The sequence below is a fragment of the Lissotriton helveticus genome, chromosome 2_1, assembly GCF_964261635.1.
Source record: "Lissotriton helveticus chromosome 2_1, aLisHel1.1, whole genome shotgun sequence".
Classification (NCBI taxonomy): domain Eukaryota; kingdom Metazoa; phylum Chordata; class Amphibia; order Caudata; family Salamandridae; genus Lissotriton; species Lissotriton helveticus.
Window position 1 is genome coordinate 1,278,561,207 of NC_136059.1, and position 22,856 is coordinate 1,278,584,062.

Below are 22,856 nucleotides of genomic sequence, written 5' to 3' on the forward strand. Positions count from 1 at the left end.
CCTAATTTTATTTTAGCAAAAATCTTTTCTCCTACATCTAGCAAGTTAATTACTCTGTAGTTCTTAGTGGCATAAACATCCCCTTTCTTATGAATCGGCCTAATTATTGCACCCTTCCAATTTGTGGAAATCATCCCTGATTCTAAGATTACTAAAAACATTTGAGAGAATAATTCAGCCCACCAGGGCGACCTTGAATTTATTATCTGGGCTGGTAGGTTGTCTGGGCCTGCTGCGCTTGTTAAATTCAGAGTCCTTATTGTACTAAGCACATTTTCTGCTAAAAAAAATCAGATTTTAGGTCCTCTACCATGCCCCTCCAATCCCTTAATTCCTCGTCCCCAGTTTCTCTCCCCGGGGTATATAGGTTCTGCAGATAATCTTCCCATGCACCCTCTTCCACTACACAATTCATTGAGGCAACCGAAGATTCTGTTGCTGATTGTATTGGCTTCCAGAACTGATGTATGTTCTTATTAGTTTCGATAACCTCCAGTAGTTTCCCCCAACACGTTTTTTTATGGGCCCTTTTAGTGCTATGGAGTAGTGAGGTGTATTCTCTAGTTATTTTGGCCAGATTATCGGCCCTAGCCTGGTCTAATTTTTTACGCTCGTCTCTCCTTAATTCGCTTTTCTTATATAAGCAATCTATATTGAACCAATTTCCTTGTTTAACCTGTATGTTTTGTTTGTACTTGGGTGCCCTTGCATCAGTTTTTAATTCTACACTTATACATTGAACCACTTGATTTATTTTCTCAACGTACCAAGTTAAATTTAGGCCGCTCACACATCCTAGCTCTACTATGCAAATGGATTCTAACTGGGAGCACTACTGTACATTTTGTGAAGACTACAGAGAATCCTTAATCCAGGAGCCAGACAATTACCAGGCCTAAGTCACCACATCACGCAGGTCTTAAGGCCAGATGCACCCCCTTTAAGGCATTCTGCATTGACCCTGCGGTCACCCTGGGCACCAGACATGCTTTCATCCAAAGATTTTTCATTGATAATGCGGACTTGTGCCCCACACTCTGGACTGGTGCTCACCATTGACAATCTGTCTTTCAAGAAGCCTTGAATCAGTGGAATTTCTTCACTGTCCATGCTGCAAAACTCTGGAAATCCCACCTGGCACAAACACCAACCACTTAAGATCTCCATAAAATCAGCAAAGCAGTAAAGACCTGGCTATAGCTCGACAAATGGCTCCAAGCCACACTGTCCATAAAGAAGTATCAGACAACCACAAAACTTTGTAGGTATCACCTCTTTCCCTCCAATTCTCATTCTCAATCCCCTTCCCTCCAATTCATACTCAGGTACATCTACATGTGACATGATATAAGCATCCTGGTCATTTCCCACAACACTTAACCAAACCCCCATAGTCCACACTGTATAATCAGACTCTTCTAACAAAGCACAATCCAGGGCCATGCAAGTTTCCAATATACTGAACACACTTCAGCATCTCAACAAGGAAGAGAATTACTTTTCAAATTCACAAGAGGAGGTATCACTACACAAATGGAACTACACAACAGTATAACTCTGCGTGAGAAAAAAGAAGCAACTTAAATCTGCTATCATGCCAAGGATAAAACCCAGTTCATAAGGTTTCACGTTTCATGGTCACTGGAACAAAACCCTACTACACATCACTGCCCTGTACAGGGCTAGAATTTCAGTGAACTTTACTCCTAGAATCTTAATCAATAATATTTCCAATTCAGAAGAGCAAACTACCTAGCAGCTTTGCCTTTGATGGCACGTCTGGACTCCATGTTGAGTAAGTACAAACTTTCTCACGATCCATTTGAAAAGCAATAAAACGCACATTATAGGCTCTGAAAAGATAGATGAAAAGAGAGAAATATGTCATCATCGTCACGCCTCCCCCCGTGGCAGCCATGTTAATCTGAAAATATGGATTCTACGTGGTCTACCCCCCAGGAACCAGCTGATGCTGACGCTTTAGTGGTAGGAGTCATGGCAGTTAAGGCATTTGGAGATCCGGCACGTTTTATGAGGATTAGTGAGGTGCAGTTACTAATGCATGAATAAACCTTCAATAGCCATAGAGGAACTGCGGACTTTAACGTTTAAATGGTTGATTATAAATAAAAGAATGCTTAGTTATAGATTAAAATTCATGTTTCCTTTCCTAGTCCTGCCTTTCGAGCCTCCTGTCCATCCCTTTGCTTAGAGGCAGACAAAGGCCTTCATTACAAACTTTACAAAATACCAACATAACTTAACATACCTGCTAACTCCCACCATGCCACTGTGTGACACATGTTATCGGCTCCCATAACAAGGTCACTAGGTGGAGAGCCGATATCACACGGTGGCAGGGAAGACGAGATGAAAATCGCTGTAAGTAATGTTTTTCCAGCTCGATTTCCAGGGCACTCAACCGCCGACATCTATTAAGGTGTGTAAGTACACCCCAGAACATTCGCACCATCCACTGCAAGCTTTTTTTTTTGGGAGGAGGGGGCTTTGAGGTAGGGTGGGGTTCAAAAGTGCCTCTTGGGTACTTCTTGGCACGAGGCCCTGTTCCCCCCTCCTCACAGTGAGATTTTTGTTCAAGTTTGCAGGTATGATATAAGATTAAACCAGGGTTGGACAAAAACTGAGATTTGCAGTGTGACACGTGCTGTAGAATGATTGCATTAAGGAGTACTGACCTGAAACAATGCAGGGCCAGAGGTGTAGCTTCGGGGAAGGGGTTGTATGGGGTGTTACACCCCCCCCCCCTAATAAGTGTATATCCTGGTTAATAATTGGGTTCAGAGGCTTTCAGTAAGGTATGGTGAGATGCCGACCAGATTTCACCAGGAATGTTAACAAACACACAGACGGAAACGCACATACACCTTCTCTCCCTATCTGTTTAAATTCCTAAAATGTTGGTTATTTTACAAAATGTTGGTTATTTTACAAAATATTGTGTATTCTCTCACTTAGTGCCCCTGCCAATCTGCATTCCTCTCACATTTCCTCTGCCCCTTATGCCCCTCCCATGCACCCTGCTTATAGTAAATTGCATGTAAACATTATATGACAGCGTGATTGTTGGATAATCTGAAGCTCACCCCCCCCAAACCCCCCATCTTAATGACTGTGCAGCTACTTTCTCAAATGATTAAACAGTAATCAATTATGCCAGCAAGCTAGCCAACAAAGGCCCCGATTTCACAGCACAATGGTTTAGAGGTCAGCGGACAAAGTGGGAAAAAGAGGTTGTACAGGAGATAAGACAACAGGATCCGCCATGGGCCAAAATACCAGCGCTCACCTGCCTCACAGTAGGGCTCGCCGTCTTCCAAGTGGAATGTATTATTGCGGATCGGTTGACTGCACGCCACGCACACAAAACAGGTGACGTGCCAAGTCTGCTTCAGAGCATTGATCACTTCCTGTTGGAACGAGGAGACAAGGAGAAAAGGGCTGATCAGTAAGCGATTGTGACAGGGGTGGGCAGAGGGTTATCGGGTTCCGAAAGACGTGTCGCGCTCTGCCTTTGTTCTCTCTATCCCACGGCGCTGCCACACGAGAAACCTATTAATAATTGATGCCCCTTCGGGCCTGCTGACTCTACCCATTCTAAAATGTGTGTGCGTTTTTGACAAGGGTGGCAATTAATCATCTGAGGCGATAAAATAACATTTTCCTTCTAGCGTTTGGTTTCGATGAGAGATAAGACTCAATTGTTTTGGTTTTTCAATTTCAAATTATTTAAAAATGACATTTTCCCTAGCAACACTGGTAACTGAAAGCACATTCACCTTTTTTTTTATTTCAGTAAATTTTTATTGAAAATTATATTTACATGGTGCCAGCAACACCGGTAACTGAAAGCACAATCAACTGTTTTTTTGTTTTTTAAACGGTTACCCTATTTTATGGTAGCCTTGATTTTAAATGGTATTTAATTACTTTACTAAAAGGAGAGAGAGGAACATCTCCGTAGTCTAATTAGTCTTTGTAAACATGTATTACGTTTGCACTGCTAAAATGCCCCAGAAGTTTATTTTCATGGCGTCTACAAAGAAAAAGCATCCATTTTCTGATAAATGTCCGATATCTTCCTAAAGCACTTCAACCGTCTAGTAAGAGATAAACAAATGCATTTAAAATACAATATAAACCATGCTATTACTTGCTGATGTCTACTTAAGGCACATCATTCCTCGTCTGTGACGAAAGACGCATAAGCCCTATGCGGGGATACATAACCGAGAACCGAGCCACAAGAGACAGACCAATGCAGAGGTTTGCACCCACCCATGTGTTATAAGGGAACTTCTTTGCAAAACACATTACCTGTGCCTTAAACCTTATCGCTTACAAGTAGTGCATAGACTTCAATCTAACAGATCAACTGAAGAAAATGCATATGTTCTGCAGCGGGAGAGAGGTTTCCCTGATCTTGAACTTGCATATCTTAATTGTTTTAATGTCTTTTATAAACTATGCCTATGGATTACTACTCAAATATAGACATCTAGGTTGTCAATAAGAGGGAAACCAGTTGATGCTGGGTTAGTAAACTTGGTAAAATTATGATTTTGTATTTTTGGTCTCGGTTTTATGGATACTCTTTTTATCATTATCCTGCGTACTTATCTTTTGTATTACATGTAATTGTAATATTTTATGTGCTTTTATGGCTGTACAGCCAAAATAAAGTTCTTTGACTGACTGACTGAACTTGCATGGTGCAACACTGAGCAAAAGTTCTAAACTATAGTGATCGCCTTCAAAACCGAAAACCTCTTTGGTAATGTTTTCTTCACCCTTAGATTAGCTGCATAGCTCCCTTCTGCCCTCTTCATCTGGAGTCTTGGAACATTGATTCCTCAACCGGCTCAGCTTGAACCACGCCCCAGCCACTTCGGCAAACCTCTGTAACTGAGGCTCCACCAAGAAAGTTCCTCTGAACATTGTAACTTTATTTTGCAAGACATAATAACTATTTTACCTGCACCGGTATCATCTCAAACTCATTTGTGACCTGGGCCAGCACTTTTGTAAAAGGAGGTCTCGGGGAGCCACCCAGTGGTGGAGGCAATTTACTGCAAAAGGTCTGAATACTGTTTTTTTTTTTTAAGTTTATCGGGAGCACTTAAGAGAGTAAATTTCCCATTCGCGTTAATCACAGAAAATCTTGAACAATTCCAGTCTTTGATCTACGTCACAGTTTACCAAAATATCCACCATTAACAATCTGTAACCTGGAATATAAAAGTAGTACACAGCCCCATGTATTCCTTTAATATACAGCTTTCTAATGCCAGACAGAACTGCCACACACCAACTTATAAGTAGGGAAGTTTCATGCCTCTATGCGAAACGGCATGCTCCCCTCACCCCATACCATATCTCGCTTCAACTTCATATTCTTAAGTGACTTCTGGGATCACATTTGCTGATCTCGCAGAGATTTACTGCTTCTCACACTATGAACTCAATTCAGTTATGAACCCAAAAGGCAGAGGGGCCAAAGTATGTTTTAAGTAAACTTTGAAACTGAGTTATCAACTGGCTCAAAGGAACTAGCCATTTCAAATTGATCTCTTTTAATTATTTATTTTATAACATTTACTAAAGCAGTTTTATCCAAGCATCTTGAACTAGAACAAAAGGTTCAAGATAAATGGAAACAAATTAGCCACAGATAAAGGTGAAGGATATCCCGTCTGCCGAAATATAAATCCCATGGAATATAATGGGATATATTCACCTGGACAAAGTCCTCTTCTACACCACTTTGCTTTTCTTCGATCCAGAGAATTCCACAAAGAGCTGATCCTCTCCACAATATTCTTTTGTGCAGTATTGCCGAGTGTCGCAATATAGCAGCTCACAGACCTTCTAGGATCAAGCAGATGGAACCTCTCCTCCTCTTTTGAATGGTGAGGTGTGGCATAAAATGTTGGCATAGTGATAGACGACCAATGTGAATAAGTGTCACCATTTGGGTCAAAAAGGTTACCTGGGTCAACAGTTCAATTTGTTCTGGAAGATATTAGTGTAAGGCAGTTGCAGTGAGTGTGCTTGCATTTTATTCACGTGGTGTAAAGAGATTACAAAAATCAGGAAAACCTTTCTGAGCACCAGTAGTCAAAGTGAGCATCTGTGCAACACTTCCCAAAGTTTAGCATGTTGGGGGTCCGTATGACAAGAGTCACACCACCAATTGAATTTCTCCTATTGGCTTTGAGCTGCAAGGACAAGAACTACTGTGACAGCCAGATTAAATGCATTTAACTACCACGCCTCAATCACAATGCATGCAGTAAGTTGCAGAGGGCAAATACTCATATGCAGGAGCTCTGGGTCCCATAATCTCCTGGCCAAGCTCAGGGCTATACATATGACCTGGGCTTGGTCTGCCATGACTTTCTATGAGGCAGGAGAGGCAATGGTGGGGACGTGGGCAGAAGTTCAATGCTCCTTCACAGTCAGATTGCTCCTACCAGGGATTTTCAAGAAGGAAACTCCAGTGTAAAGTAGATTGGACATTGAGCCTTCTCACTGATGGCAAATTTGCCCAGGGAATGCTCCACATATCAAAGATGCCCCTTGCAACCTTGGGATGAAGATGCCACTTTTGATCGGCAGCCTGCTCAGCTTGCCCTCTCTGGCATTCAAACATCCTGCTAGGTGGTTGGCTATCAGAAAACTGCTGTGCTGGCTCGGTCACCTACAGAGACATATGGCCTCCTGGAACAGGATCCAGGACCCATTGTGGCCCAGCTTGTTGCAATGTATATTTCCCCAGGGCTCCAAACCTTAGAGTCCCAGGAGCAGCAGCATGTAGATAGATGTTTCCACAGGAAAATACAAAAAGAAAACTAAAGGTGAGCTGCCATTTTGTGCAGACACTCGTGTCCTTCATGGACTCAACTTACATCTTCGCAGTCATGCAGCATGGCACACACACAAATACACACAGAAAAACTCAATCACACTCACAAACACACACCTTGGTTTACACACCTGGGGCTTTAGTGGAGGTAAGGATCTCAGTTATGGATGGTTCCCAGCAGGGTTGATACATTCACTCAGTGGAATGGTTTATTTGAATTCACTTGTCTCCATGAACCACAGTCGGCCGCTATCAACTGCTAGTCTCCCAATAAACAGGTGTAAGGGTTCTGCAACCGCCACTGACTCTGAGTAGGGGCGCCCTTTGGGAGCACATCATGGATAGTAAAGCCTATGGCTTTGTAGTCAAACCTCAACAAATACCATCTCTAATAGACTCAGAGATAGTCAAGTACACTGACCACAGGACTAGTCATCAAAATGAACAGGAGAAAATGGCCAGGCTTCCTAACCAAAAATAGACATTCGCCCCTACATGTCTATTTATCCTGTTGCTAAATGTCTGTATATGGCATTTCAATTGCACAAACCTAGCCAAAAAGGCAGAATGCGCAGTACAGCATCCAAGACACGTAGAAAGTCAGTGATTGGAGCTACAGCTGTTGTCAATGGTTTACAAATTGTCATGTAGTGTTCTTTAGAGAGGTGAACTATTTCTTAAATAGGAGCAGCATTGTTATGGTCCTAATGGATAGGAGGATATTGTTCCAGATCCTGTTTGCATAGATAGAAAAGGCCTGCTGCCTTGTTTTATCGGTTTTCTCTTCTCATCTGCAGTCTGTTGGTGTCCTGGTTTCAGTTATGAAGAGAACTAGCATAGGAGATGAGTTTGTCTACAAAATAAGCCAGCATGCTCTTTGTGATGGCTATATAAATGATGCACCTGGTTTTGAGGATGGTGTGAGCTGTCAAGGGGAACCAATGCAGTTTGATGAGGATAGGGGTGAGATGTGGTGCGGCTTGTAGGATGCCCTCAAGGGGTCCCAGTGTGGAGTCGGGGTATGTCCAGGAGCAGGGCTTTACCACCATCCAGATGTGGTAGTACAAGGGCATGAACAGCAGTTCTGAAGTTGCTTCCTGGAAGAAATGTTTTCACTTTCTTTAGAAAAGAGAGCAGGTACCAGGCCATCTCTATTTTTTGCCAATGTGTTCCTTGAGGGTGACCTGGTGTCCAAGGTGAATCAAGTGATTTGGTATTCCGTGAAAGTTGGGTCGCAAAGCTGTCAAGGTTCATGCACTGAGCCAGGATTATTCTTGGTCGGGTTGAGCTTGATGTAAGCTCCGGACATGCAGGTCTAGATGATGTTCAGGCAGCTTTTTAAGCGTTTGATCTCTGAAGCAGAGGAGTCTCATATAGATTGACCTGCATATCTTTTCCTAGTTGTCATACCAGAGCAAAGATGTCCTTGCAAATGGTACCATGAAACAATGCACATTTTCATGGGACAATCTGGCCCCATCGTTACGGTCATTTCCCCCACATTTCCTTTTCTGCTTCTACATTCCTGTATTGCCAACTAGGAAGATATGTTTGGCTATCCATAATGCACTATCATTACATTACCTGGTATGCAATTAACATTTTGGGACAGTTTTTTTCTAACCACAAGGCTCCACCCCATTTCGTCTTCCATGTCCCCTTTTTCTCTCCCTATCTTGGCACTGAGGTGGACTTTGGGCTACATCAAGTGATTTACAAGCTACCGATATAGCGTCAGATCATGATGACCAATAAAAGGAAATAATGCTGTGCATTTCATATAAATGTTGCAAAGTGGTAAGCGCTTGTGGTCTAGCTTTTAAATGGTAGGTGGAACCAAACCCTGCTAGCGACCATAATCCACTTGTCTTATTGTTGAGTACTGTGGCTGACAGGGAACAGTTTACTGAATAACTGATGAAATATAGGTTTTAGGCTAAAATGGGATAGGGTTCCTCCTAAAAAATTGGAGGAAACAATCTTTAAAGCCAACCTATCACAAGTAACCACCTGTCTAACGAGCACCTGTGAGCCTGAATCGATAGTACAGAACTTTGAAGTTCTCTGCGAGAGTGTGGCCACATATTTGTTTAAACCTGCCGGGAAGGGTAGTACCCGAGATAACAAATGGTTTGATGCTGAATGCTCCGCAGCACAAACATTATTGAAGAAGGCTTTACACGGAGTCCCACGGGATAAGGCAATGGTTAAGAAAGCAAGAAGAAATTATAAAGAGACCATTGAAAAAAGGAAATTGGAACTGAAAAAGCAGGCATGGGATGACCTTGAGAAAGCTTCTGATTTAAGAGACAGTAGATTATTTTGGGAGGTTATAAATCGTCCCTTCCTTAGTAACGAAAATAGGAGCATGATTATGCATATAACCAGGGAGGTTTGGGAGTCCCATTACTCCAAGATTTTCAATCCAAAGGGTACCACTTTGATAAGTGAAAGTGAGGATGAAATCCATCTTAATATTGAGACTGCACAACAGCTTAGTCTCTCGCTTTCCTTGGGTGAAGTGGAGGAGACCCTGAGAAGAGGTATCCCACTCAAGGCACCAGGTCCTGATGCTGTACCCTTGGATTTGTTTAAAAATAATCTTGAAGTTTGGGTACCCCTGTTGCTTAATGTTTTTAAGGCGATTATTGTGGGGCGCATTCCATCATCTTGGAAAGAGGCAGTAGTTGTGCCAATCTTTAAAAAAGGTAACAAAAGCCACCCCTGCTGCTATAGGCCAATCTCCTTAATAGACGCCTCCTGTAAGCTATTGGGGAGGGTAATATTGGCCCGCCTAGAGACATGGGCGAACTCCTCTGGACGTATTGTGGATACACAATATGGTTTTAGAAAAGGTAGGGGGACAACAGAGCATTGTCTCAATTGGGCCCTGATCATGGGTAAGTACATAAAGGCCAGGGGTGTTTCTATGCACCTGGCCTTTATGGACTTATCCAGTGCTTTCGACACTGTGTGTAGTGGAGGAGATTGTGGCTACTAATGGAGCCTATGGGGTTTGAGGAATCATTGGTTACTTTGCCGCGTAGATTACATGCTGCTACTTCTGTGACCATTCGATATGGCCCTGGGGGCGAAAAAAGAGGGCCTATTCCATCAACTGAAGGCGTCCGTCAGGGCTGTATTTTGGCCCCATTTTTGTTTTTAGTTTACACAAATGGTTTAGAAAATTTTTTGTTGGAAAAAGGTTTGGACTTCCCTATAATAAACGGCAAACACATACCTAAATTGTCCTATGCAGACGATACTGTGCTAATGACTTTAACTGCAAATAGCATGCAAATATGCTTGAATGCTTTTAATGAATTTATGCTGGGATTAGACCTAAAGGTTAACTTTACAATATCATTCACAATGGTTTGCGGCCCAAATAGGACCAAAACCCGTAAATTTGTTGTGGATAATATGGTTATTGAAAAAGTTCCAAATTTTAATTATTTGGGAAATCTTTTTAATAAAACCTTGAATTGGGACCCTTTAATAACAACTCTGGTACAAAAGCCAACTAGATCGATAGAGGACCTCTTCCGTTTTGCAAGCAAATTAGGTCAAAAACCAATCGCTGAACTAAAGATATTGTATAAATCTAAATGCTTGCCAGTTGCGACCTATGGAGCAGGGGTATGGGGATACTACAAAAGTGCACAAATACAAATTATGGAGAACACGTTTTTAAAACGTCTTTTATCAGTTCCAAATAGTTCTCCCAACACTTTTTGTCATTCCGAGGTGGGTTTAGACTTCGTGAGTGACAGTATTCATGTGTCCCCATTGCTCCTATGGGGAAAGGATATGGTCATCAGAAGACCTATTGTTCTCAAAAGAAATCCTAAAAGATTGTGTACATTTGGATAATGCCATGCAGATTCCATGGCTGTGTTATGTAAAGGAAACCTTTTTTAAAATTGGTCTTGGTAACTTTTATGATAACCCAGATTCTATTAAATCAGACACCAAGATGGTGATTACGAATGCATATCAGACTATATTAGCCTTGTCCAAACATGACAAACAACTATCATATCAAGCAGTTATATCACAGCAACAGTTCTATGTATCTTTTACTACACACACGCAATGGCGTTTTTATTTGACTAGATTTCGACTAAATGCACTGCACTTTTTAGTTGCTTTTCCGAAACAAGGGGGTTGGTGTGAGAGGCTACCCCCTTGCCCATGTGATATTGAAGCTCAACAATGCACAATGCACTTTGTGCTTTTTTGCACACTCTATAAAGCTCCAAGAGATCGTTTTATTAAGCCCCTCCTAAGGGAAATTCGACCTTGTAATTTTGAGGAAAGTTTTGAGCACCTAAGATCATTACAAACTGCTGCTATATGTAGCTCTATGCTTAGCTTTATTAGATCGGCTCTTTTAATCAGGAATCGCTACTGATAGCATGTTTTCTGATATGACATATTGTGTTTCCCACTGAAAGCCACTGAAATCTATAGAAATGAAATACTATTGATGATCTATATGAATGCATTTAGTTAAAACGTACTAAGTTTTGGCAGTTGTCGTGCATAACCAAGTGGGTTGGTGTGAGAGGCTAACCCACCTGTACATGTAGTAATGTAATTTGATAAAGCATAGTGCACTTTACATCTTTTCGCTTGCTTTTGAAAGAAGCTATTAAACTCTTCCTGAGGGATATTCGATCGTGACTATATAAGGAAGTCTGGAGTAATAGGGATTATTATTAATTGTTTTTAATGTAATTTTTATGCTTAGCTCTATTGGATTGATTTTTAAGAATTTTTATATGAATACAATGTTTATTGATATTGTGCTTTTTGATATACTGCGTTTTGTGTTTCTGTTTTTGAACCTTTGGATATGAAATACCATTTGTGAATTTGTATGTCAAACTGTATACGTTTATGATTCTCTTGAATCGAATAAAGTTATTTATGATGATGATGATGATGGTAGGTGGAACCAGGTATGCATTTAAAGAAAATATTTTACAATTCAGGACACAATAAAAAAGTGACACAGCTGTTCAAGAAGTTGCATAAACAAGTTAGGAAGAAAATCAGTAGCTTGTAACTACGGAAAGTGAAAACAAATAAACTAACTGGGAAGAGGGTACTGATGCTCTCAACTTCAATCAAACTAAGGAATAAGGCACTTAAGTAGACTTATACATGGAGCATTAAAGTGATGCAATGAGTTGGACCTATGCAAAATCTCTACCGCGTTATCGGTTTTGGTCTACCACAAAACGTGCAGCTTCCTCTTGCATTGAGGAGTGTTTCTAGAGCAGATGATGTACTAAATGTGACCTTTGCAAAACGTTAATTAAGCACAGTTATCCCGTAATAGTGTAAGATACCCGTGAAACTATGTACTGGTAGGAGGCACACATCACCTGCTTCTAGATAAGTTACATACATTCAGTGTATTTATACGGCTGTGCACACTATCAACCGACAAGGACTATGTCTCTTCCTTATGCTGTAGATATAGCCTATTTAACTGTTATTGTAATAAAAGGCATTGGTAAACTTATCAGTTAACATAAAGTTAATTGCGTTCACAACATGCTTATGTGTTTGACGTCTGTGTTTGTAAGTCTCTTTATACCAGATAACAGAAGCACAAGGTAATTCAAGGCTGTGAGGTGGTGAAGGGACACATTACAGAGGTGGACGGGGCTTCCTAGGATGGGCGAGGAGGGGTGGAGAGAAGATCATGAAGTAATGGACCAAGAAAGGGGAGGAGAGAGTAATGCTTGATTTCTTTGCAAGAAGTGTCACAGTGTAAGGACTCTGCATGTCAGATTTTGCTACATACCCCAAGTATCTTCCTGTGACAGCGGGAGCATTCAGGTGCAAAGAACTTTCCGTAGCACAGATCACAATAAAGAGAGCCCTTCTCGACCACAAATCCAGACTCCACCATGGACTTCTTGCAATGGGCACAGTTAAACTCTTCAGGGTGCCAAGACTTTCCCAAAGCCAACAGAAAAGGTCCTCTGTTTAAAAAAAAAACACAAGAAGAAACAGAATTCATCAGAAATTGTAACTAAACTAAAACGGCAAAAAAGAAAAAAATAATGTTGCCAATGCTCAATTTGTTAAAGAAAGCGCGCCAGTGCCTGAAGCTGGCGACCGGTGCGATTAAACGGCGGTGTGCCCAAAGCTAAGGCTGGTAGTCTTTAATCTACTACCAGACACTCCACGCCCCTTTTTTCCTCACTCTTGCAGGTTCCTGCTTTCTCTCTTTGTTCTACCATCTTTCTCTTCCTCCATCTTGACGATCTGTGCGTTTCCCCCCTCTTGCACTCTGTAAATATTTGATGTAGGGAAAGAAGTGCCGGTTTGCAAAAATAACAGCTGGTGGCCCCCACCAGCTAAAATTAAGCACTGGCTTTTGCACAGAATTGTAAAATCGTGACCTTCTGCTCTACCACTGAAATGGTTCTTATTGTTTAATGTAGAGCGAAATATTCTAATAGCTGCCGCGTGGTTATTATGGCCGTCGTTAAAACCCTGCTCCCTCATTAGAAGCCCACGCATATGGCCTACAACGGAGCCGTTCTTTAAAAATGGCGGCAGCCCTCTGCAGCGGAGTTCTATACGGGCACCGTGATGTTTACACCGTATGACCACGGAAAATGATAGCCTTATCAACAATATTCGTGTAGTTAAAACACGTCTTCAGTCCAATTTTGGCATACTTCACAATTTCAGAGTATTTACATATCCACATCAACTAATGCCATTAAAGTAAGTGGTGCATGCATTTCCTCGAACGGTAGTCCCTACCACGCTTCATTTCATTGCATTGTTTCTGGTATTTACCTCTTCACTTTGTGTGCCTTTCCACTCTGACGAGCAATTACTAAAAGGCAAGGAGAAGGTCACCCGTTGGAAAGCAACTTTCACCGGTTCTGTACACCTTATTCCCAGTATTTCAGCAGACTACAAACTCATACTCGAGCAGAGGTGTTCATCTGCTGGCTGAGATCAGGCCGTTTACTCGATCAAAGCCTGCATCAGGGATTTCATAATAGAAATCTGTTTTTGATGATATGAAGACGTTCACTCAATTTCCCAAAAAGCATTGATCGGTACTCTACGAAAACAGCTTAATGTGTCTATAATACATGCTCTTTCATTTTTTTATGACTTCAAGTTTTCAGACTTTTCATACAACACGAAAATGAAAGCCTTCCCCAAACACACAACATGAAAAACATTTTTATTTCAAAATACAGGGGTAGAAGAGTTTGCCAGAGCAAATTCAGAGTTGACCATTTTTTTTAAGAGATCCGTTCGGCTCCCGTGAAAACAGTGCACTGACCTTGGGGTGAATTCAGTCCTCGGAGGCCTATCAGTGCATGTAGGACCCAATCATAACAGGCTTGTGGGCGGTGAAGGCACAGTATTGCCCTTCCACTACGATCCCAGCATTGACAAAGAACCACAGGCAGCAGATATGCAATCTCTTCTTCAGCAGGTACACTGCTTTCATTCTGGAAGGGGCTAGGTTGTTGAACATGGCAAGATGTGCTTAGGAGCATGGCTGAGGGGAATACAGAGGAGTAAGGAGCGCATACCTTCCAACCGTATGTGGAGATGGCAGGGCATAGTGCTGAGTGCTAAGAGGCACTCAGCCCCTCACCAAACCCCCACTCCCTCCTAAAAAAACCAAAGCAGAGGGTCATAGAGGCAGTCGCCGATGTCCTGGGGTATTTTCACACATTTCAATGGACACCGGCTGCATACAGCCTCCGACAACGATGTGGAAGTCCACTGTCTCCAGTGGTTTCCAGTTCGTTTTCCCTGCCACAGTGTGATTTCGGCTCCTCACCATGTGACCACACGGAGGGAGCCGAAATCGTGTAACACACTGTGGCATCGTCTGAGTTGGCAGGTATGGGGGTTGCTCTCTGTATCAGTGGACCGGAGTCTCACTATCAGCATGAGTGAACTGTGGGGGAGCATAAATACCTGGAACAACTTGTAGAACAAGACAAGGAGAGAAGGAGCCCTCATCATGAAAACATTACTTAGCAACTAATTGCCAGGGGACAATGGGGTCTAGTTATCAGGATAATTGTGAAGCAAAAGTGTTGCATCCAAACCCTATAAATCTCTCATTAAGTACCAAATGAAATGAGGTGGAGGTTCATTCCTGAATCCACCCAGAAACAAGAAAAAGAAATGCACAAATAAACAACAAACATCATATCTATCCCTTTAATAGACAGTGTCTTCTATAATGATGATCTTATGAACATGGAACGCCTACTTCCGACTGAGCTGCAGAAGGGAACAGGATTTTGGTCTGACTGGATCATTATATTGATCTCCCTGAGAAGCAGTGATGTATTTTGTGCTTATGTATTTTAAAGATTTTCCATGGATGCAGTTATGTGCCGGGAAGAGAGCCTTCATGGTTACAGATGCATCAGTGTAAAACAGTGAAGTGATTTTATAGTTCGATACAGGCTGAACTAGTCAGAATCACATGGAGAAAGGAAAAACCAGAGTAATGACAGGAAGCGCAGTCCCGATCCTGATCTGGGTGTCAATTCTTTTAGAGTTAGAAGTGATTTCCAGTGACTTGACTTTGTTGCTGTAAAATGACTGGATGACCCAGAAACAATGGAGACGCAGAATCACTTGGAAAGGAGAAGAAGCATGAGGTGTTGAGGAAAAGCAATTTATTGATGGAACCACTGAATTTGAGGAAGCCTACTGTGATCTGTAAAACAATGGTAGAGTGGCGGGTTTGTAGGACATAGTTTTGGTTTGCTTGTGGGTGATGCTTAGACACAGTTGTATTTGTTGAGTGAGGGAGAGGCGGAGGAGGTCACAATCATGGATTCTCTTCATGAGAAGGTAGACAATAAAAAATACAATTGAAAGGCATCAATCTGGGGACTTCTCAAGAGTAGGCAAGAGTCAGAATAATCCTGGAGTCCAATATATACGTGTTAGTTAGCACAGCGTATATCAGTAGACAGTTAGATATTTGTATTATATATTTGAAAACATATACAGGTACAACATGTTAAAAAGCTTTTATGCATTAAATTATATTGCCCACTAGCTCAAAAGAGAATACTTAATTTAGATTAGTACTCTTGACATATATTGAGTTAAATTGATTTGCTTCTAGATGCCCGTATAGAAAGCCATCAAAAATAAAATGTTCTCAATGACTGAAATTGAATGCCTAGGATTCAGGTGGTATAACCTTATTTACATTTTTTATTTGTTGAGTTTTGTAACAGCAACACAGATTTCATTTTTAAGTAGGTGTATTACATAGTCAGATAATGTGGTAATTACCAATGTGCAGAAATGCAATAGGAGGCAGGAAAGGAAGATTTAGGGGAGAGGGAAGGGAAGGAGGGAAAAGAGAGAAGGGAAATAAGGAGTGAGGGGGAAGGAAGCGAAAGAGTAACCAATAACATTGCCACTCAGTAAAGTCCACATCTCACTAGATGGTGAAGTCTGGATTTAAAGCACCTACTAGTTCAGCTTAAGCCAGGCTTAGCTGGGCATACAGGCAAGACATCAATGGGAGACAGGCATATGAATATAGGCACACACTGGGGATTGACCCAGCAGATTGTCCAGCGATTCATTAAGTGACCTAAGAATTCGTCAAGGGGGCCCAAACATCCTTAGGGCGGGAGTGGACTGGCATCCACTCTCAGTCGCAGCCAGCAGCTCCCAGCAAACCGCTGCATCATGCAGCCAACTGCTCCTCACGGGAGCTCATCGCCTGCCCCAGTGCATCACCATCCTACACTTCGCCAGCAATAGAAGATTTGCCTCAATCGGCGTGCCTCCAGGGCAATCTCAGTGATGGAGCCCAGTAGTGTAACAAGGGGTGTGTAGTCCAGAGCATTGCCAGTAATGCTAGTGACATGCCTGAATACTGCTGCTCAGAAGTCACTTATCTCTGGCATTCCCAAGTCAAGTGCAGGAAGTCTGTGTGGGTGCAGCACAGAGCTAACATCGAGTATCCTCTACGAGGCCCCTTCGCTGTAGTCACGCTGGTGTGTGATAGTTTCTATGCACGAACATGAATTGGATCAGATGTGGCCTGTAATTTGGAGATAGGGCCTTATATTGAGTACAGCAGCAAGACCACTGTTGCTCACTTATCACCACATATTAATATTGTCCAACCAAATATGTCGAGCAGAGGTGACCCAGATCGGAGCAGTCCACTGCATGCTAGTGAAGATTCGCTTGATCAGTCTGCACGGTGAGGGGTTAGTGAGCATCTCTTCGAGTACAGTGAATGCAGGAGAGGCGGTCAGGAAGGTGTCAAAGGTCGCGCATGGTCACTCAGAGCTGATAAGTCATGGCATCCAGAAGAGGCACCAAGGAGTTCTGAAATATCTGTTGATATGTAACGAAGGTGTTATCAGGATATGCTGTCAAAAAAGAGATCAGCTTTAGCCGGCAGAGATGTGCCCACATTCCAACCTCTGAAGCCGCAGGGAGTAACAGGTGTGCCAAAATCAGAGCGGATAGGGCAAACAGACGAGTCACGCATGCTCTTTTTCGCAGCTCAATCTATGCCCAAACCGTGCATACCACAGTGTCAACTTGTCTCGCACTCTATGGGAAGGGCCATAGATCATGGTCTGAAGTTGGAAGGGAGCTACGTGGTAAACCTCAGGACCAGTGTGAGGCTAAAATTGGATAGGGTGCAGCCAGAAATGCGCAAAGTGTGCCTAGGCGCTGAGAAAATAGAGATCCATCTTGGGCGCTCCAAGACCACCCTGTTCAAAAGGAAGTGTGAGAATTTCCCATAAAACACAAAGCTGCTAGCCAGCCCAAGCTATCGAAACAAGGTGGGACCGGAGTTGTCGGTGGAAGCAGGTCGGAAGAGGAAGGAGCAAACTGATAAAGAGATAAAGGAATTTGGGGAGTATATCCATTTTAGCAATGGCCAATTTCCAGTTAAGGACAGCAGTAGTTTCAACTGTATGGCCACCTGATCCTTAAGCCACAACATTAGCTTGCCATAGTTGTCGCGCCACAGCTCCTCTGTTTTCTGGTTGAGCCATATCCCCAGATAGTGAAGGGAATTGTGGCCCACATCAAAGGTAAATTAGGAGCAACGTTTTGCGTGGTATCAGTGAGCTGGAATAAAATGGACCTCGCCCAGTTGATGGTGATGCCCGCCATACCGCCTTAAAGGATCAACTCCAGAAGGAGTGGGCCTATGTTTTTGGACGGGTTCCGGATAGTATAATTTTACATACAGATTCAGAAATAGTCACTGTAAAACCTCAATAAAGTCATACAAATGGGTTTAGTCATGTGGCCATAGTGTTTATTACCTCCTCGATAGTCTTCCTCGCCACATGACTTAGAAAGTGAGCTTCAGCTCCACACCAGAACCCTCCAAAGCGAAAAAGTCAGCCTCCCATGCCTCCCATCCCTTCCCAATATGGCCGACCCATTACACCCTGACCTTTATAAGAGGCGGGCCGGACCAGCCCATCAGCCTCAAACTACCAAGCACAACATGAAGCAGATAGTCAGGGAGGGAGGGATGGGAACTCATGTGGCGAGGAAGACTATACCCGGAGTAATGAAGGTTACCGGTAAGTAACCGGGGCATTCCGATATGGCACCCTCAAAATTGAAGCCAGCCAAAGCATTTGCTCCCATCCAAACCTCTTTCTTTGGGCTTTTGTGAGGCTTCCTATTAGTCAACTTTTGCCACCTATCAAGGTTCTGATCATCAGTGAAATTCCTGTATCTAGACTATGTGATATGACATCAAAAGGTATAGTTTTGTTACTGAAAAGAAGGTTAACTGAAGTGATAAGAAACATTGTTTTTAGAAGAGCTTATCACATTTAACATACACGTTCACATGATAACGAAGTCGCTCACATTCCCAAAAAATCTTCTATTTGAAAAGATTAGGTTTGCACATGTTTATGGAGGGCCACCAGACTCACCAATGTATTCTTTACTACAAGTAGCCTTTTTGTAAGTCTTGCCAATTTCTCATCTAGTCACTTAACATCAAGGCATTATTTATCTGTTAAATGTTCAGCTCAAAATGCTTTAAAAAAATTCCAATTGTCAGAAATGCATTCAATTTTGTTTGGTAAGAGTTATCAATCTGCATACGTATTAGATGTCTTTTTATTTCCCTCATTGGACACCCGAACCAGATTCCAACTTTTAGTTCCTGGAGATTGCTATGATACATCTTCAAATACGTTGCTATGTAACGTGAAGCTATCATTTTCAGTTGCTCTCAAGTTAAATCCCAACTGCAGTGTGAAAGTAGCTCTAGAAAAGCAAACAGGCCTTGCCTTGACGAGTTCACACTTTTTCCATAAGCATATGCAATACTTAACAGTTTAAAAGTAAGATAAAGTAACAATGCTGCAGACTAAAATGGTGTACATATATTTGCAAACACATTAGTGAAAAAAAATATGTCGCGCATTAAAAAAAATGTATATAAACATTTTAGATAAATTGACCAACCAGCCCTGGACTACTTTAATGATGAGTGAGATGGTATTAGCAAAATACCATCACTCCCAGTTAAGAAAGCCAATGGCTGAAGATGGCTAGCCCGATGCCCTATGCTGTGGTGGGTCAAAGAAAAAATGCATCAACACTGGTCATGTGATGCTACATAATTGCAGTGGCCCTGGACATTTTCCTCTTTTTTACAACCGCACAAAGAAACGTAATTATAAAATAGCATATTTACACTTTAATGTGGTCTGTTTCAATTATGTTATCGTTTTACATTAGTAAGACATACATGCAAGCAATGTTTGAGTAGCAGTTTCCTACATACTCATGGAAGCCATCCTGCCTTCCTGTCCCATGAAAAAAATCCCAATTAATTTGTAACTTCGCTTTTCATCTCCAGAGGCTTCTTAAAACTAGGTAATTTGTTAAGTGTATATTTTATTGCATTAGTAAAATATTAAATCCTTTAAACTAAATTTGTTGGGTGTATTACCGGTATATATTTTACAACTGATTATTTTCACCTCCTAGAAGTGGTACTTAACCTGTGGTCAAAGAACCCCTGGGTGTCCGAGACTGTTTTACAAAATTAAATCATATTAAAATTAATAAATACAAATTAACGTGTATAGAAATGAAGCAACATTTAAAATGTGAACACTTTTTCTAGATCTGATTGTGAATGAAACCAAATATTTCAATATTTGCGCATTTGTTGGGTGTATATATGTTTTTGTATTTTTGTGTGTTGTTTTGAGGTTCAAATCATAGAAATTGCTTAGGTTGGAGGTGCCCGGCTTCCAATAAGGGCTCAGTGGGTATTCCTGGCTTGCCATAATGACTAAGTGGGGGTCCACAGAAGTGAAAAGACTAGGAACCACTAGCCTAAAAAACAAGGCTGGTGAACTGAGCCCCACTACAAAAAAAGTTGAATTCCTTGGAGTAACTTTGAGGACAACAAGTTGGAAGCTTGAGAATCTGCTAATGTGCTGCCAGAGACCGGGAGTGGTTTCTTAAGTGAATGTACTATGTGTATTCATTACTTGGACACTTCACATGTCTTCGTCGTGTGGGAGGCAAAGCAATCTTCAATTACATACATTTTTCATACCCTTTTGACGATGCAAGCAAATGGATTAGAAAGGACAACGTGAATCCACCTAAAGCCTTTTCTATACTGAAGTCGATTCTATATCACGAAAAGCATAGGTAGATGAGCGAAAGTACAAGAAGTCAAGTATACTTGTTCTAAAAGAACGCAGGACTTCCCTCAGGTTAAATATATTCCAGACATACATATGTGCCTTTGCACCGAGACAGTGCAGGTATAAAGCAGGACAAGTGAGTTGCAAATATTTGCCAGTCACGTGACAGGAACCCTTGAATTCCATCCGATGCGCTCAATTTGTTTTGGACAAGTGTACAGAAAGGTTCAGGGAAACATTCTGTTTGAATTAGCAGCAGGAAGCTTGGAGCGGGAGAGCTACTCAATGTCACTCCGCGCAGGAAGCACACACTTCTGAAGACAGGGGAGCTCACTGTATTTGAAAGGGAATAGATTTACACATAGAAAACAGAACTCCTGAGCAGAGACCACAAAAAGGGTGCACTTGTTCAAATCCCAATATTTTTCAGAGACATTAGGCAGTTGTGGAAAACTGTTTCTTGGCTACAGTCAGGAGAAGGCCCAAGAAGGGAGATCCTACATGCTCAAAGAAACCACCCGCTGGTGATAGTTTCAACGGAATTGCCAGCGTAGGGAGTGGAAGTTGGCTCTGGGGATTGCAGGGGTTACACCGAAGGCACATTTATTTCTATGTGTGATGAGCAGTTGAACCCTTGGCCTATTGGCCTGCCTGTATGGAAATTATGCGTGGCCAAGTATCAATGGGGTAGAAGATTAGGCCTTGTGGGATACAGGTGCCACCATAACCTTGGTTATGCCCAGGCTGGTTTCCCCAAGCCAGATTCTACAAGGTGAAGTGCATGAGCTACATGGTCTCTGAAGAGGAGGGAAGTGCCTGTAAGTACTGGCTTGACCTGGCAAAACGTCAAGGCGCAGGTGGTCCTTCCAGAGAGGACCTGAGTAAGCAACATCAGTCCAGTCCCACTCTTGAAGGACAGAGACAGTTGGCTGTCAGACAGGTGGAAGGAGAGGTTAGTGGTACCCACAAAGTATTCTGGGAGGAGGACCTCCTCTGCAATGACGCAATGGACCCCAAACCAGGGGCAACCAGGATGGCGTTGGTCCTTCAACAGTACAGAGAGTTCCTCCTTAACCTAGCCCATGACATTCCCTTAGCTGGACATCTTGGCAGACCAAAACCTGGGACAGGTTGGTCAATCACTTTTACTGGCCTCAGATGTCAGAAAAGGTAAAGGAGTTTTGTCGCTCCTGTGTTAATGTCAGGCCAGTGGCAAGACAGGCACCAAGCTAAAGGCTCCCCTCATACCACTTCCAGTGGCAGGGAGTCCCTTTGAGAGGGTGAGGATTGATATAGTTGGTCTGCTAGACCCACCTACTGCCTCTGGGCATAGATTGAGTCTAATAGTAGTGGATCGTGCCACTAGAAATACAAAAGCCACCCCCCTTTGGGACAGTCACTGCCCCTGCAGCTGTTTGAGCCTTACTTGGTATTTCTAACAGAGTGGGTTTTCCTAAGTAGGGTATTTCAGACAGAGGCACAATCTTCATATCTGCATATCTGATAGCAATGCGAGATGAGTATGGGGTGACTTACAAGTTCACCACACCATACCATTCACAAGGTAATGGCCTTGTCGAAAGATTTAACAAGACCATGAAAGGCATGTATATGGGCTTGCCTGATAAACCCAGGAGGAGATGGGCTATTCCTCTCCCAAGCCTGTTTGCCTACAGGGAGGTTCTCCAGGAAAAAGTACGATTCAGTCCATTTGAACTGCTCTTTGGAAACCCTGTCAGGGGTCCTTTAAGTTTGGTCAGAGAAGGTTGGCAAAGACCTCTCAGGAGCCAAAACAGGACATCCTAAATCATGAATCACCAGGATAAGGGTTAAGTTGCTTATCACCTTTCATCTGGAGGGGGGGTCATGTAAGGAAATGCCTCTTTTTGCATGTTCACCCTGACATTTTTCGACTGATGCTGCAGTTTTTTTTACTCTGAGAGTGTATTGAGGCCTGCTAACCAGACCTCAGTGCCAGTGTTCGTACCCTGTACCAAGTTATATTGAATTGGATATACCTAACTGGCAAGTACTGGCTTACTTATAAGTCCCTAATAAATGGTACCCGATGTACCCAGGGAGAGTGTTCACCCAGGGATGCAGAAGTGTTACTGCCAACATGCCTGTGGCAGAGACTATCTGAATACCGACCTGCCACAGCAGACTGACAGGGCAGTGTGTGACTCTGCCAGTTCAACTTTGCCATTACATGTAAATGACAAAGCCACCACTTCCTTTAAAGTCTATCCTAAGGAAGG

At 42.4% G+C, this 22,856-nt stretch overlaps 1 protein-coding gene across 1 annotated transcript in view; it reads right to left on the reverse strand.

Moving 5' to 3' along the window:
- Positions 1-22,856, reverse strand: part of LOC144818625 (PDZ and LIM domain protein 5-like) — a 178,323-nt gene that overhangs the window by 13,579 nt on the left and 141,888 nt on the right. Inside the window, exons 5-6 of the mRNA XM_078676226.1 lie at positions 12,702-12,882; positions 3,308-3,428 (exon numbers count right to left, since the gene is read on the reverse strand). Coding sequence (XP_078532352.1) covers positions 3,308-3,428; positions 12,702-12,882 — 302 coding nt within the window. The remainder of the gene's footprint in view (positions 1-3,307; positions 3,429-12,701; positions 12,883-22,856) is intronic.